The 18,516-nt window shown below is 35.7% G+C and overlaps 1 protein-coding gene across 1 annotated transcript; it reads left to right on the top strand.

The window, feature by feature from the left end:
• Positions 1-17,326: 17,326 nt before the first annotated feature.
• On the top strand, positions 17,327-18,181 carry LOC110104718 (cysteine proteinase inhibitor 4-like). Its single transcript, XM_020833946.2, has one exon. It carries the CDS (start codon positions 17,480-17,482, stop codon positions 17,921-17,923), a length of 444 nt encoding a protein of 147 aa, XP_020689605.1. The 5' UTR covers positions 17,327-17,479; the 3' UTR covers positions 17,924-18,181.
• The last annotated feature ends 335 nt before the right edge of the window (positions 18,182-18,516 follow it).

Below are 18,516 nucleotides of genomic sequence, written 5' to 3'. Positions count from 1 at the left end.
TAAGACTCCTAATGACTCACTGAACAAATATTCATGCATGTAATAAACCCTAATTACCTATGATCTATTAAGGCCCATAATGACTCATAAGTAATCCACTCCTAAACTATTCAGTATATTCATATTGATATATTTCTATTTGTATACATACTTAGCTAGTGATTTTTTTTTTTTTGTACTTAGCTAGTGATTTAAATATGTTATAATTTATATATGATTTTCAAGTATATTTTATAATTATTGATAGCTCGTATTCGGTTTGAAACGTGGATGAATTGAGACGGGACATAAATAAAAAAATGATGAGCGTTCCTTTAACTAGCCAAGCTTAACAATACTTATTGAGCCGAGATGAAAAGTTGATGCTTGTCGAAAATCGGCTAGTACGTTCGCACCCCTAATTATTGAGTTCCTTTCTTTCTTTGATGACACACAGTGGTGGATTAGACTATGGATTCGTTTGGGACGACCTTCTTACTGCTTCTTACTGCTTCTTAAAGTAAAGTTGATTTAAGAAACAGTAAGAAAGTCGTCCCAAACGAAGCATATATCTCTTATATTGTGGATTTTCTAAGCTTGGTTTCGCATTAAAGCTCAAATGATACACAATTAAAGAACATAATTTGTTGCATAAAATATGAAGTATTTTCCCTAGTAAAAGCCTATTTAATTTTATATTTTAGTAGTTAGGCTCATTTAATTAATTAATATATTATTTGTTAATCCATGTTTGTCAAAAACATTCATGTGAAAGCATTTTTTGTGCATATGCTATGAAAATAATCAATATATGAATGCGTTTAGTTTAACTTGATTTTTTTTTTTAATATTAAACTATATGAACAGTGTCCTTCTGATGACCCGATTAAGAGATTAGATTTATTAGATTTGTCTTATGTTAACAAAGGTAGCGATGAACCTAAAAATACTTGGTTGGAAAATATTAGAAATGGTATTTCTTTATTAGATTTAAATGAAAATTTGTCTCTTAATACGACACAAAGAAGAAAAAGGATTCAGGTATTATAATAAAGGATTGATGTTGTTGTTGTTGTAAACAATTAAAGTTAGTTCAATGATAATATTTGTATGAATTTAGCATGATTGTAACCCTAGAGATCGAGACATTAAAACATTAAAATTATATTTTAATTATTTATATTATTGATTAGATTTGACTTGACCTGACCTGACCGATCGAATGAGTCAACATATGACCCATAATAGCCAAACCAATTCATTGATTTGTCCTATTTTCAAAACATGAAATTTCACTAAAATATTTCATCATCTCTATTTTTTGATGGCATCATATGAATAGCTAAATTCCTTTATTGTATTCAATTTATTGCCAAGTACTAATGTGGATAGTTTTTTCATCTATTTAATATATGTGGTGCTTTTTATTATCATGAATCTTTCTTAATTATTTATTTTGTATGTTGGTGAATTTATTAAGTTTTAAAGGTGTATTTATTAAGGATGGAAATAAAGGTGTCACTATAGGTTGGTTGATCAAGTTCAGATTTGATCCAAAATAAATATGATCCAAATATGCTTAGCCCAAACCCGATTGGTTTATCATAACAGTCAAAATATTTAATCTGTACACGACTGGTTTACCATACAGATCTTGCAAGTTTTTAGTTTAACATGTCTCTTTTAACGCAAATACTGCCCGTTTAACCCAAAAATGATACGTTTAACCTGAGCCCGACCTATTTAACCAAAATCTGAACCATAATCGAGTCAATTTTGGATTTTTGCGTAAAATTGAACTCAATCCGAAAATTAATTAAGTCAAGATTTTTAATCTGAACCCAATCCAAATATTAATCGGGTCAACCCAAATTTAGATTTTCTGAGTTAGAATTCAAATCAGATTATTATTTATTAACACATCTAAGTGTAAAGAAGTATAACTTATAGATTCAAATCCAATATTGAAATCCTAATCTTGGTGAGGATTAGGCTTTTGATATAGGCTGGTTAAGTGGCAAATCATGTAAAAACCTTTTGTATCAAAATATTTGTACTTGTTTTTTTATTCCTTGCATATTTAATTATATAGTTGTTTATGCTTGAAAGATTACTTGGTGATTACATGAATACAAGTTCTTGTGCTTTTATATATAGTGCAAATTACATAGTGCTTAGAGTCTATTGTTATTCTCTTATCTAAGATAAATCTCTATTTCACTATTATTATATCTTGTATGAATAATTTAAAAATTACAACTTTAAATTTTCTTGCAATTATACATATTACAAAAGCAACCCCCTAAAATTTGGATAAATCATTTTCCCCCTTATGACTTAAAAATGAACCACCATTGTAACTCTGTTAACAATAAGACCCTAAATGTCGTGATGGGCCAGAGACTGGGGATAAGGAAGTCAAATGGAGATCTCATTGGAGGTTACAATGAATCTCACATCGATAAGAGTGGTGATATTTGAAATTGGGAACGGAATCGATGGCATGTTACGATGGCGACGGGATTGACGTTACAATGATTTGCGATGGTGACGTTGGGACCAATAGCATGCAAAGATAAAGAAGTCGTGGCGACATGTGAACGATGTGCCAAAATGCTAAGAAGTTAGGTATTATTTTTGTTATTATTTGAAGTTACAAGTAGGGCTGCAAGCGAACCAAACGTTCGACAAACTACTCGTTGTCTGGTTCGATTAAAGCTCGTTCGTGATCGTTTAATTAACTAACAAACAAACTCATATGATAAAGTTTTGAGTTTTATGCACGTAAATCCTCTAATAATAAAAAAACATTTAACTACTAATGGCAAATTTTATTTTAGATTAAGCCCAATTAAAATTACAAAAAAAAAATTATGAAAACTTCTATGAGAATATAATTTAAACACATTTAATAATTTATCCAATCAATATTATTTCCTAATTTATCCAATTAAAAATATAATTAATAATATTGATAATTTAATGAATAATATAATCAGAAATAGAAAATATAGGTGGCATGCATTGGAGAGATGCTTTCAATTGTTTGTATTTATCATCATTTATATGTCAATTTTTTTTTCTTTTTAATTGCCAATATCGGCTTCATAGCTAAATGAAAAAAGTTAAGTGTATTTTTAAAATAGTCAATTTGTTCCACCAGAAAGATAATTTTTTTGCTCCACCTTGCCTCTAAGATAAGTGTCTAAGCACCGGCAAATTATTGCGTCCAGATTCGTCCGGACATCAACCCGGTGTCGCCACGTCACCAAAATACACCAGGATCCAGTGTATTTGGGTGACGTGGCATCACCGGATTGGATATCTAATTCGCCGCACCAGCCACTAGGAGCAGTGCATATGACTAAGACTTCGTTTGTGATAGCTTTCTTACTACTTTCTAAAGATTCTTTTTAATAAAAAAATGAATTATTAATTTTTGTACTAAAAAATTGTTTCAAAAAGTAGTAAGGAAGTTGTCTCAAACGAAGCCTAATTTACTGAGAGTTAATTGCTTGTAAATATAAAATATATTTTAAAAATGTTCATTTCACTTCAAATATAAAAATGAAATAAATTTTAAAATATTTTGGAGAAGATTTGTAAATTTTGAAATTATTATTGGTGTCTAATTACATACAATCAAATAATTAATTTAATAAATTTCTTCATTTTTTAAAATATGATTTAGATTATTTTGTAAAATTTTTTCGTTCTAATCTTATTCAGTTCTTCTTTATTCTTATTGCTACAACTCTCTCTACCATAAAGATTTAGCTGTGGAGTGAAATGATGAAGAGGAGATTTTGGATCAGATCTCTTCCATGAAGATGATTTATTTTTTAAATTAATTTTGGGATAAATAAAATTAAGAGATATATGTTTAATTAATCTAAAAAGAAAGTATAATGAAGGAAAAATTGAGAATATTAAAGATATTTTTTTAATAATAAAGAATTTTTTAAGCAATAAAGTTTAACCATTTTATTCATTGGTCCTATTATAGCAAGCTGATATAATCTCAAAAAATTTTGGTTGTTTTTTTTAATTTTTGGGCTTAAATGTCACTTATGTTGGATTAAAATTTGTCCATGGATGAGAATTTTGGCAAGTTAGAGCAAGAGAACAAAGCAAGAAAACCATCAAATATGGAGAGTAATTGAGAAGCTAAAAGGTCCTTAGTTAAAAGTTAAAAAAAAAAAAAAAAACATGAAAATTTAAAATATTCCTCTTAACCTTTTATTTATAAGGTTAAGAGGGTTATACGTAAAGTTACATGTATAAGAAATAGAAAAATAATACATTATGTGATATGTACTAGATGATAGTGTTAGCACAGGTGTATACATGGCAGTAGGTCCTAATCTGTGGTCTAAGTCTTTAGTATTTTACGGTTCTTGATGTATGGTTAAAACAGCCTGTAGTCTATATATATAGCCAGGCCTAGTCTTGTACATGGATTCAACAAATCAATTCTACTTTCTCTGTCCTTCTGGATTATTTCCTTTCCGATGTATCTTGTTAACATGGTATCAGAGCGTATTGCCCAGCGGCTTACGTTCTTCCGTCCTTCTCAGTGACCTTTGTTCTTGCTTCCGTATCCTTGGCCTTGCTCTCCCCGCCATCCATGGCCGATCAGGGATCGTCGGCATCCACGCAAAGAGAATCAAACATCACCACAATGCTGGAGGAATTTGTGGTTCCGGCACCTCTCAAATTTTTTATCTCCAATCTTAAGAATCTCGTTCCCACTCTCCTCACCAACGAGAACTACTCTATATGGCGACATCAAATGCATCAGCATTTCGCCGCAAATGGTTTCAGCGACCATCTCACGGGCACGAGCTCGTGCCCTCCCTCCTCCTCCGTCAACGATCATCGACTATGGAAACTCATTGATCGAAATCTTGTCTCCGCGCTTCTATCCACAATCTCTGCATCTGTGCTTCCCTACGTGCTCACGTTATCCATACCAAACGAGATCTGGACGATTATTGAATACAGAATTCAACCCACCAATCGTTCGAGAGTAATTCAGCTCAAGAACGAATTACACCAAGTCCAAATGAAAGATCGATCAATGCAACAATACTTCACTCAAATCAAGAATCTCGTAGACAATATTGTAGCTGCTGGATCCAAGATCGACAATGAAGACATCATACTCTACACCCTGAACGGTCTCCCAACCATATACAATCCCTTCAAGGCAGCGATTCGTACCTCTCTGACACCTATTTCCTTGGAAAATTTATACTCTCTTCTATGTAGTGAAGAAATAAACCTTCAGCAAGATCATTCCAAAGAACTCAGTTCCCCGTTCGACAACTCAGCTCTTCTCTCGGTTCTGAACAAGCCCAATCGTGGTCGCTTCACAAGATCCCAATACAAGAATCAAAATGCGCGACCCAACTCCAGCAACGAAGCTCGTCCACAGCAGAATCAATCCTCTGTTCCGCGCCCGGTTTGTCAAATATGCGGCAAAACAGGGCATATCACGATAGATTTCTGGCATCGCTGCAATCTTCAGTATGCTTCATCTTCCTCGACGAACCCTCGAGCTCACTACACGCAGCAGCAAGCCTCACCAAACAACACGGAGTGGAATCTTGACTCTGGAGCCACCTCTCACATGACTCGAGATCTTTCCAACTTAAGCAATGCTTCTTCCTACAATGGACTCGACTCCGTCTCAATGGCAAATGGAAACACTATTCCGATCCAGCACACTGGCAACAGATTACTTCCTCTTCCGGAGACCGCTCATAAGCTTAGTCTCCAAAACATTTTACACGTTCCTTCCATATCTCATAATCTAGTATCCATTTCAAAACTACCACAGACAACAACATTTCAATTATTTTTATGCTAATGGTTTCGTGATTAAGGATTCTAGGACAACCGGAAGCTTCTTCATGGTCGCAAACAAAACGGTCTATACCAAATTCGATCCTCCTCTTCCTCTGTCCATCCAGCTCTTCACGTTCGGAACAGCAACATTCGGCTGTGGCATGCCCGTCTGGGACAACAAACTCGCATATCATCTCATCTTTATCAAATTTTATTCCTGATTTACACAATTCTTCTATGTCTGCAGATATCTGTATTTCTTGCAAAGTGTCAAAATGTCATAAACTACCTTTTACTAGTAGCATTTCTGTTAGTACAAAACCTTTTCAGCTTATTCATGCGGATGTCTGGGGCCCGTCCCCATGCCAGTCTATAAATGGTTTTAGCTATTATGTGATCTTCATTGATGATTTTATGCGGTATTCGTGGCTTTATTTGATGACAGCAAAGTCTGAGACTTTCTAAAAATTTAAAATATTATGCAATTTAATTCACAATAAATTTAATGCTACTATTCAATATTTTCGCTCCGACGACGGTGGTGAGTTCCTCAGCAACCAATTCACTAACTACCTTCTTGAACACGGGATCACTCGTCAGTTCAGTTGTCCACACACTCCTGAGCAAAATGGCATGGCGAAAGGAAACATACATCTTCTTGACATCACAAGAACTATGCTACATGCCGCCAGTCTTCCCCAAAAATTATGGGCCGAATCCTTGACAATAGCGCATTACCTGATCAATCGCATACCGAGCAAAGCCACACATCCTCATAGTCCTCACCGTCTTCTTCACGGGCAACCTCCTTCCTACTCACATCTCCGGACGTTCGGGTGTCTTTGCTTCCCGTGGCTCAAGCCATTCGTCTCAAGCAAGCTGGACTATCGCTCCCGCGAATGCGTCTTTCTCAACTATTCCACAACGCATAAAGCATGTCGTTGTCTCGATATTCAATCTAACAAAGTGTACATATCAAGACACGTCACGTTTCAAGAAGACATCTTTCCTTTTAAGTTCACGAATCAGATCACCATGCCTACTCCTCCCTCGTTGCATCAATCACCACTTCTCCTTACTCCAGCATCCACAATACCCTCCTCCCTAATCAAACACCCACCCGTCTCACAGACACACACTACTCAAACACTGCAGCCTCAATCCCCACTTTCATCCACGCTGCAAAGCCCAGCCATGACATCTCCACCGCCTATTCCTTTGGTCAGAACTCATTACATGCACGCGCGGCTCTTTCTGGCATCACCAAACCGTGGCAGATTCTGGATCTTTCGGTTATTTCCACCCTTGAGGACACTCCCACTTCCTTCGCTCAGGAAAATAACCACGAACATTGGCGCTCGGCCATGTCCACCGAGTATGAGTCCCTTCAAAACTAACCACCTGCTCGTTAGTACCCCCTCCTCACAACAAACCGATCATAGGGTGCAAATGGACATTCAAAATCAAACGGGACTCCTCCAACAAAGTATCTACATACAAAGCACGTCGTCTTGTTGCTCTCGGATGTTCTCAAGAACTCGGTATCAACTACACAGACACGTTTAGCCCTGTCACCAAGATGACTACGATCCGATTCTTGATCACGTTAGCTCTCCACAACAACTGGTCCATTCTACAACTAGACGTCTCGAACGCCTTTCTGCACGGCGACCTTCACGAAGACATTTATATGAAACAACCTCCAGGATTCAAAGATACTACTCATCCGAAAATTGTGTGCAAGCTCCATAAATCCATCTACGGTCTTAAACAGTCCCCAAGACATTGGTTCAGCAAAATTACAAATTCTCTACGAAACTTCGGCTTCATTTTCAGCAAAGCCGACCCTTCACTACTCATTTACACAAAAGATCGGACATATTTGTTTGTGTTAATCTACGTCGACGACATGTTGGTCACCGACAATGATAAGTCCACAATCGAACTACTCTTAAATAAATTGCATTCCAATTTTAAACTCAAACAACTTGGTGATATATCACTGATCTTAGGCATACAGGTAGACAAAACATCAACGGGATACTTCTTGAATCAACAACACTATGCAAAACAACTTCTTCACACAGCAGGATTTACCAACAGCAAAGCTTCCCTCACCCCCATGTCGCTCAAACAATCAACCGCCACCACCAACAAGACACCTTTCTCCGATCCCAAGCTATACAGAAAACTTGCAGGTTCGCTTCAATACCTATCTATTACCTGTCCTAATATAGCTTTCACTACTAATTAAATATGTCAACATATGCATGAACCATCCAACGACGACTTTCAAACACTCAAACGGCTGTTGAGTTACATACAAGGCACCACCGAACTCGGCATCCCCATAGATCATAGCGATCTTCAGCTCAGAGCCTTTGCCGATGCCGATTGGGCTGCATATCACTCAGATAGGTGGTCCATCATCGGGTTCTGCACATTTTTGGGCAACACTATCATCTCGTGGTCAGCAAAAAAATAAGTTACTGTAGCTAAATCATCAACCGAAGCTGAGTATCGATCCATCTCCTCGTCCACATCAGAAGTAATTTGGCTTCGACGGCTGCTGGCCGAACTCCGCATTCAGCAGAATGGACTTACCCCTCTATACTGCGATAACACATCACCTATAGCCCTCGCCAACAATCCGGTCTTTCACGCCCGTACAAAACACATTGAGCTCGACTATCACTTCATCAGTGATCATATCAAAGCCGACGCGCTCAAGATTTTACACATCAGCTCTGCCGAGCAAACTGCCGATATTCTTACAAAATCCCTACCTAAAGACCATTTTCTGTTTCTACGAAGCAAACTCAACATCCGTGCTCAGGATGTTTAGTTTGAGGGGGCATGTTAGCACAGGTGTATACGTGGCAGTAGGTCCTAATATGTGGTCTAAGTCTTTAGTATTTTACGATTCTTGATGTATGGTTAAAACAGCCTGTTGTCTATATATATAGCCAGGCCTAGTCTTGTACATGGATTCAACAAATCAATTCTACTTTCTCTGTCCTTCTGGATAATTTCCTTTCCGATGATCATACATGCTTACTCATAGGCTTAGTGTTGGTGACTGCCCCTCAAGAATAGGCTTCTATTGAGGGAGCATAACTTTGAGCAAGCATTGCCTCTAGCTTCACCTCTTGGACAAGAATATATATAGTAGATGTATGGGAGTTAAAAAAAATCATTTATACATGTACTTTTATTTGTTAAATATATTGTGCATGAGTAATGATTTGATGGAAAAATAAGATCATTCTATTGTTTATTTTAGTCTTGAGAAAGAAGAAGAAAATTAAAAATTATTCTTCATTTGAAATAATATATGGTTACAACCTTAAAAATCGTAATAATATTCATATAAATCTTATAGTTGTACATTTTACTGTTCTAGGGATATATTATTTATGAGAATTTTGAGACTAACTATTTTGTAGGTGATCTGAGTAATCAAATATATATAAACATCCAAGCAAATATTTTTGAGGTGAAGAGCATATAGAGAGGCACAGTAGGATGAATCAAGGGAATATAGATTTTTGATTAGGTGAACAATGAAAATCCATTTAATGATACTTAGCAAATATGAGAGGAAATTTTTTAGCTTGTTCCAGATTCAAGTAATGAGTAAATAAAATCCAAATCTTGAAGGAAGAGTTCTTTTGGGTTAAGAGGAGTTTATTCAATGCATCGTAAGCTTATTATTAAGTCAATGATAATAAACTAATTAACATGATCCTTTCTTTTGAATAGTTAAGTGTTTGGATATTATAACAAGATAAGGTAGTTGATAATGTGATGTGTCAAGTTATTTGTTGTGTGATTATATTATTGTTTATGTTAAGATGTGCACAAGGTTGTGAAGCTTAATATGCCATGCATCAAAGGGTCACTACCATATTACATCAAATGAAGAAGTTTAGTTGGAAAAAAAGACAAAGAAAAAGAAGGCTAATGCATGTAATAGAGCAAGCATGATAGGTTTACTTACTTCACAAAGAGACTTGCAAAATTATTTTGATTTTGCCTAAGTGATCAAGAGTAGCCAAGGAGGAGTCAATAAGTTCCATGCAACCTCTTATCAAAAATAATCTTTTAATGTAAAGTTTTGTTAGAAAAGATTTAAATATGTTATATTTGTTGTGAGTATCTTTAGATGTTTGATCAAGAACACTCTCCTTTGATGAGAATTTTATTTTGCAAGGTTTTTCTTTTAAAGTTTTAAACAAAATCAATATTAGGTTTCTCCTAACATTTTGTGGTTGAACCCTAACTTCTTCCTTAAAACAAACATGTATGCTAAGCTATCCATGCTATTACTTAAAAATCTTTAAAAATTTAATATAAATTATAGGATATATCTAAACACATCCTTTCAGAATTTCCAAGTGTTTTTACAAGCATTTCTATTTGCAAACCCTAATCATCCTAACTACCACCAACAAGATTTAAACCAAGTAAAAAATAATAATAATTAAAAAAAAAAGCTTTAGACCAAGTAGTTTTCCCTTACTTTGTTAAACCTAGCTAACCATAGGCCTTAAACTCACCCTGCTTAATCACAAGGTTTTTATATTATAGTAGAACACTACTACATTATAACAACCTAAAATTTTGAAAACTATTTTTGAAATAAAAAATATGAAAATTTTTAACAGAAACGTTGCGGTGTTGGGAAAGCACCATCGTGGTGCTGAGCTCTTAGATTTTTCTAAAAAAAGATCAATTTAGCGGCATAGTGTTGTTTTACATGCATCGTTGCGGTGCTAGATCACTTGGGTGTTGGGCATTGAAAAGAGATTTTATATGCATTTAAATGGCCATCACTCCACTCTCCTCTCACTTAAATCAGCTTACTAAGGAAGGAAAGAAGAAAAGGGGAGAAGAGGAGGAGAGAGGAGAGATGAAGTGGGCTTTTGGTTGTCGATTCATTTCGTGCTTCTATGAAATTTCTTCATATCATTATAGGTGACTGCTAACCTACTCTTGTTTTCAAATATTTTGATTTTTACCAAATTGATTTTTATTGCATATCTTCAATTTAGTGAGTTTCTACCATATAACTTTTTATATGTTGCAGTACTATTCATTCTGGTCATTTTGACTAGATGATTTTATTTTATTTTTTGCCAGTGAAAATTAAATTTATTACATTTTATTATTTGCATAAGAATAGTAAATTTGAAACTTTAATATGATTATATTGCTAATAAAAATATTATGAATGAATACATGCATGTGAATGAGTAATAGCTAGCCATTATTACTTCTACAATATTATATATGTGAAAACAAGAAAGGCGGTTAATTACTGAGGTTGGCTGGAGACTATTTCATAGTTGCACAAGATAGTAGGCTGACATGCTTTCTTTTAAATATTGTGATTTATGGTGATATCATTTACCAATTAATTCATGTGATTTATTGATTGGGAGTTATAAGGCGAGTAGCTTGGTGTATTCAATAATGAACTTGTTGGTAGATTCTTTACAGAAGTCGGTCCAAAGGTTGACCTTTCGAGATGAGAGTGGGAGATTAACGTCTAAATGCAGTCAGGAGAATGTGCTGGTGTAGACCAGGGAGCCAATTTGAGGCCAGTATGATTGCAAAATATGTCTTTTCGGGAGTGATATGTATTTTTTAGCTTGATTGTGGATGTATAAATATTGTTTTGGGTGAGAGAGGAACTTCGGAGGTTGCTCTCGCCAGTGAGGGTGATTACTTCGAAGATGTGGCTAAAGATGGTATGTCATGCTCTAGTGTTAAGCTCTTTCCCAGTTCTTGAGCAAGTCCCTCGAATGGATTATTCTAAGAGAGGAGAGGGTTCTCCTTTCCCTCAAACATAACCGGCAAGGCATCTGCCAACGAGTACATTCACATGTAGTCATGGGCGTACAAATGACCTATATTAATTCTTTTGATCATTGATCTTTCTTTTAATATTTTAGTGTCTTAATGATATAATCATGTAATCATAAATAGTTGGATTTCTTTTGTCAAGACACTTATTTTGAATATAAGCACACAAAACTTGGAGATTATTTGATTCTCCAATAATTGCCTCAAAGTTTCTAAATACATTTCAGATTTATATTTGGACTCAATTATAATATGATGGAATTGGACTAGGTGTTGTTTGATTCATCTCCTTATGAAATTCTATTAATTATCTTGCTAAAATCGAGATATGAATAGTCATCCATTTTAATTTCATAAATTTCTAATTCAAATACTAAAATCTTGATTAGTATTTGAATGTGAATTTTAGGGCAAAATAGCAATTTAGTTATGATAAACAAATATCCTAATATAAAATTCTTTGTACATTATATGTGTTGCATCCTGGAATATTCGTGGCGGTAGAGAATATAAAATTTAATTTCTTAATTTTGAATGAAAATCTAGCACACAATTAGATAAAAAAGAGGGTTTAGTATTCATAAGAGACACAAGAGTTTTTACATGGAAACACTTGAAAAGGGCGAAAAAACATGGGGCCTAGCCCAATTTGAATAAATCCACTAGTATTTGCAGATGATTATAAATGAGGCCCTTACTTGGGGCAAATGCCTTAGCTTAATATAATAAATATACATCATATAGAGTGCATTACATATTGAGAATTAAAAGAATTAGTATTGACCTTTTTTTGTTGGCAAGACCGTAGTCGGTAGGTGATGAAGGTTGAAAGGATCCTAGTCGGTGGGTGATTGAGGTCGGAAAGACTGTTATCTGGTGATGGAGGTTAAATGGATCATAGTTTGACGATGGAGGTCAAAAGGACCGTAGTTGGTAGGTGATAGTGGTTATAAAGATCATTATTGAGTAATAGAGGTCGAAAGGACTATAATTGGCGGGTGATATTAGTCATAAGGATTATTGCATGGTCATGGAGGTCGGAAGGATTGTAATCTGGCAACGAAGGTCCAAAAAGACCATAGTTTGTTGGCAATAATGGTCAGAAAGACTGTTGTCTGACAACGGAGGTTGGAAAGATCATAGTCGGCAGGCGATAGTGGTCAGAAAGATCGTTGTTGGGCAACTAAGGTCAAAAAGATCGTATTCTGATGATGGAGGTCAGAAGGACCGTAGTCAGCAACTCAATGGAAGTCCATAATCAATCGGTGGACTGGTAGATGTCCGATGTGAGTCAGTGGATGGGTAGAAGTTCAACGTCAGGTAATAGCCGGGTGTAAGTTCAATCTCAATCGGTGGTCGAGCAGAAGTCAGGTGTCAGTTTGGTGGTCGGATGTAAGTCTAACATTAATTAGAATCCAAGTGCAAGTCCAACATCCAGATAGAAGGTCATTGTTAGTTAGTGATCGGGCGAAAGTCCGACAATAGTCCGATGATGGTGGGTGGTTCGACGGTGGTCGAGGAGGAGTTTGGAGGTAAGATAGCTCTAATTTCTCTCTCTTCTTTTTCTTTTTTGCTTCCCTCGATCCCCCTTAATGAAAAATTAGGGGTATATTTATAGTTTTCTCAGCGAGGCATGACTAGTAAATAGGAGGAAGATCAAGGGTAATGTGATGCCCCAGAATCTAAATTGAAAGAATTATTCTTATCTTTTAATAAATAATAACCAAAGCAATCTAATATCATTTATCATTAATAAACAGCAAAATAGATTCTATAATTCAAAATATTAATGTACACATATGTATTCATTCTCAAAAATCATACATAATACTAATGATCTATATAATCATCACACACACACACACACATACACACACACACACACACACACACATACATATATATATATATATATATATAATCTTGAGTATAAAAGAATAACTAAATAAAATAAAATAGAATCAAAAAAATTATAACTATCCTCACACTTCTTGTCCTCTGCCCTGACCTAAAATCATTTAACCATATATAATGAGCTAAAAAGTCCAGCATATTAACCAAACCTATAATTGAATTCAAAGCTCAATAAAGGAGTAATATGCATGTCAATGATAAAATCATATCAGTAACATTCATATGATCATTGAATCAATGCAGAAATAGTAAAATTTATATGTCGTAGCAGTAAAATGTATAAAAAGTAAAATAATATGGTACAAAAGTCTAATAAAGTGATAAACTAGTATGAATGTCAAATCTATAAAGCAATTTTTATATCATTAATATCAATCTGTACATAAATCATATACAGAAACAAATCAAAATATCAATAAATATTGTCAAAATCATGTTAATCCAGTAAAATCATATAAGAGTATACATATACTATTCATGTATTATATATAACGAGCTTAGTATATCACATGCTTACTATCAATATAATGAATTAGTAGTATGAAATAATATTAGTATCTAAATTGATAATATTAACAATCTAGTGACACAAGTAGTAAAATAATATAATAACAGTAAATCCATGTAGTAACAATAAATTCATACAATAATAAGAACAATGTCTCAAGAATATGCATTCCAGTAGTCACACTAATATACAAGTAAGAAGTCATAGCTATCATGGTGTTTTTTCAGTATTGTATCAATATCAATAAATTGTTGGGTTAGTTAGTAGAGTCGTCACTCTTTACTAGTAGTATAATAAACATCTCCTTATAACTCTCAATCATTATCACGTGAATCAGTTGAGGATAATATCAAATCACAGTATTTAAAGGAAAGTCTGTTGACCCACCATCCTGTACAGGTCAATTAGTCTCCAACCAATAAGTCAACCAAACTTTATTTGTCTTTTACACAAACATTATTATCAAACACATATTTCTTTTCTCTCTCTTCTCTTTTCTCTCTAAGGGGCTGTTTGGTTGCTTGAATTAGGAGGGTAAAGTAAAATAAATACATGAATTTACTAAATTAGGTTGTTTGGTTAATTTTGAGCGGAACAAAAGTAACCCATCTGATGCATTAGGCGTGTAATAGGGAGGCTGTTTTGAGTGAATTAGAAATCCGCTCATATCGAGCGGGTTACAAATTCGCTCGACGAAGATTTTCTCCGCGTCGTTGCTGTTCGTCTTCATTGCTTCGAAGGTGGTGTAAGATTGCATGAGAGGATTCTTCGGCTCCTTCGTTCTTCTCAGACTTCGCGCGACGACGTTCCCTTTGCTGGCCTGTCCGATTGGAAGCTTCGCTATTTTCATCGGAGGTAAGGACGGGAGCTCGATTTCGCATCATCGTCGTTACTGTTCGGCTTCATTGCTTCGCACGAGGTGTAAGATTGCACAAGAGGCTTCTAGGGCTCCCTCTCGTGTTTTTTTTTTTAAATCAAACTCCCTCTACGTCTCCCTCTCATTTTTTTCGCGATACCTTCTGAGTCCTGGCCCTGTCTACTCCCAGTTCGCGAAAAGCCCCAAGTATGCCCATCTCCTGCTGCTCGCGAGACATGGCTTCGACCTCCTCTCTGCCGTTCGCAAGCCCTAGGACCAAAGCCTAGCCCCAGTCTCCCTCGCCATTCACAAGAAGCCCCCTTTGCCCGTCGCTCCCAGGTCCATCTCCTTCTCCTCTCTAGGCTTTCTTTCGTGAATCCCAGGCCGAGCCCCTCAAAGACAAGCAGGCTGAATGGGAGGTCATATTTGGGAATTTTTAATGATGTTGACGGTTCATATTCAGCTCTTGATACTCCTTTTACAGATGTGGCAATGTTGTAAGCTGTGATCACTCTATGATTGTCCTTTTGTAGCTTTCATTTTGAAATAGTTTTTCTGAATAATGCTTTCAAGCCTTAACTCCGTGAAAATGAATTTGTCAGTTTGCGTTAAGTCTGATTTGAACAGGTTGCTGGATCAAATTGCTTGTTTATTGAAGGAGCATCTGCATCACACGCAATATCTGTATTTATAATATCTCAGTTTTTGCAATTGTTTCCAGTTTTGTTCTCAAAATTGTTCTTATTATGCCAGCTTAATGTTGCGTATGAATTTTAATCACTAGATCAAATTGAAGGGACCGTCGGAATTTGTCAGAAAATGACATTATTGGATTTCACTATTTATGCTAGCATGCAGGCAAAAACAAAATTTGCACATATGAATACAAGACAGATAGATTTGTTAAATTTGATGCAGGTAGACCTGTTGAGCCGACTGCAATCTCACTATTTGGTCATCTTGCTTGGCTATTGTGCCGATCAGAACCACCGTCTGCTTGTCTTTGAGGACATGACGAATGGCTGCCTTCAGCAACATCTCCATCCCAAAACATATCAGGCAGATAAACCATACCGGCAGCTTCATTGGAAGATGCGTTTAAAGATTGCTCTTGACTGTGCTCGTGGCCTTGAGTTTCTCCATGAGCACTCCATCCCTCCAGTCATCCATAGGGACTTCAAGAGCAGTATTGGATTAGTTGAAATTTTGGTTTCTTAAAGATTTTACCTATTTAAAAAACTTAAATTTTTTTCTTTGCCTTAGTTATTCATGAGCTTCTACTTTTCTGTCTTCGAAAGCTAGAGAGTCTGTCCCCTGTTGAGAATCATAAACTAATTGGCTTGTGAAAATTTTGTAATTATTTAACATTACTTAGCTGAAAGTTGGTGCCTTAGTTATTTGTTGACTTTAATTATTTAATTATGTTGATTTTCATCATTGATTATTTAGCCAAACTAATATTATTTTAGGACTTCAAAAATTATAAAAAATATTCATAAAATAAATAATTTTATTTAAAAAATATTTGTGAAATCAGTTTGAAAAAAGTACACCTGTCGGTCCCAAAATTCTTATTTGTATCTATATATGCCAGTTTCTTAAGGATTTTTGGCAGTCCCCTAAAATTACGAAAAAATGCATGCAAATAAAATAATACAATAACAACACTATGACGAAGACGGTTTGCAATTTAGTCTTATATTGACTCAAAAAAATTATTTACCTCGATTAAAATATGAAATATTACACGTAAGTTGGGAGTGGTTTAAATGTACAATCGATGTTGATCCCCTTGATCGTGGGCCGTTTAATGGATATTTGAATGTCTTAATGATATCAGAATTTAGCGATCTTGGGCTCGTTGGATTTGTCTCATCGAGCTACTCGATTCGAATAAAAGCATGTCACGTTTGTAAACTATTTGGTCATCCAATTTATAGTTTGAACCTTCCAAATGCGCTTTGGGTCTTCAATTCAGACCCATTTGGGCTCGGATTGAGCCAAATTTGATGTTGTTGGGCTCGTCTTTTCGAGACGTCAGTTCGACTATAAGCTTGCTTAAACCGGAGTCCATATGATTCCGAATTTAATTTTGAAAATTTTCAATTCAATTTTGTCTCGAGATTTGTGCTTAATCAAGATATTTTTTTTATGATATATCAATATGATATATCAATATGCTATTGAGATTTATGCTAATGTCAAAATTAAAAAAATGATTTACTTCTCACGTTCAGGATATTTTGCAACGTTTTACGATATTTCTTATTAACGAAGGCATTCGTCGATTTCTTATAAAAATTGTATTAAAATATGATTTTGTGTAATCCCTCGAACGCGCCACGCCGATTCCCAATTCCCAATTCCCAATTCCAGACGCGGCCTTCGCCGGCGGCAGACCGCCCGGCCATTCGCTCTTTCTCTCTAAAAATTCGACCAAATTAACCTATAAAAGAAAATCCCCAAATACGACTGCACTCTCCCATTCCATTCTCAATCAATCCATGGCTAACTCGTTGACATCATCCTCCCGCACCTCCATCCCCTTTCTCTCTCTTGTCTTCCTCATCGGCCTCGTTTTCTCCGCCTCTTTCTCCTCCATAGCATCGGCCTACCAGCTCGGCGGCGTTCGTGGATGGGGGAGAAAAGTTGGAGGATGGAAGGATATACCTGACGCTGCTTCGAACCTAGAGGTACGAGATATTGGGCGCTACTCCGTCGATGAGTACAATCGCCGGCTCCGAGGCCCCGGTGAAGCCCCCATCACCTTCTCCGGCGTTCTGAGCGGCCGTCGCCAGGTGGTCTCTGGCATCAAGTACCATCTCCGCGTGGCTGCCGTGGGCTCTCACAGCAGCGACCACCTCACGTTCGATGCAGTTGTTATCACCCGCCCTTCGATCCCTGAACGCAGCCGCGACCTCCTTTCTTTCACCCGCTCCGATGATTAGTCTGTTCCCTGCTCTCTGTAGTAGTACGTATATGAAGCTTTTTTATGTTTCTTTCGCAGTGAATACCTTTCCCTTTTTATGCTTTGTGATTATAAGAAAATTTCTGTTGTCTCTGATTGCTTGTAACTTCTGATTTGAGCTTGACTAGTCTGCCATTTTCTCTTCTTTTTTTCCCTGTATTTTGCTTTTGGTTTTTGTAAATAAGCAAAAAGATGGAATAATATTGATTTCCATGGAAACATTGAATTCATCGATGCCTATTGGGATTTGGAATTGTAAATAAACATGTAAAATAGCATAGCAACAGAAAAAAAAAAAAAAAACAAGCTCTTTTCTCAAGCATGTAAGCCTATTATTTGCAAAGTGTGATTTTTCTTATGTAGAACTCCAGAATGAAACTGCAATTTGTATAAATCATTTACAAAGATTCGTAAATTTCATTTGTCATGCTTATAGAACTGATTATTATGTCTATTGCTCAAATCTTATCAAGATAAGATTTCATAATATACTTTTAGAAACAATTATCAAAACTTTCAATTTCAACTTGGGGCCAAATAACTCGAATTGGATTCCATATCACCCTTATACAC

Source organism: Dendrobium catenatum, unplaced genomic scaffold (genome assembly GCF_001605985.2).
Source record: "Dendrobium catenatum unplaced genomic scaffold, ASM160598v2 fragScaff_scaffold_133, whole genome shotgun sequence".
NCBI classification, from domain to species: Eukaryota; Viridiplantae; Streptophyta; class Magnoliopsida; order Asparagales; family Orchidaceae; genus Dendrobium; species Dendrobium catenatum.
This window is presented reverse-complemented; position numbering and strand designations above follow the sequence as displayed.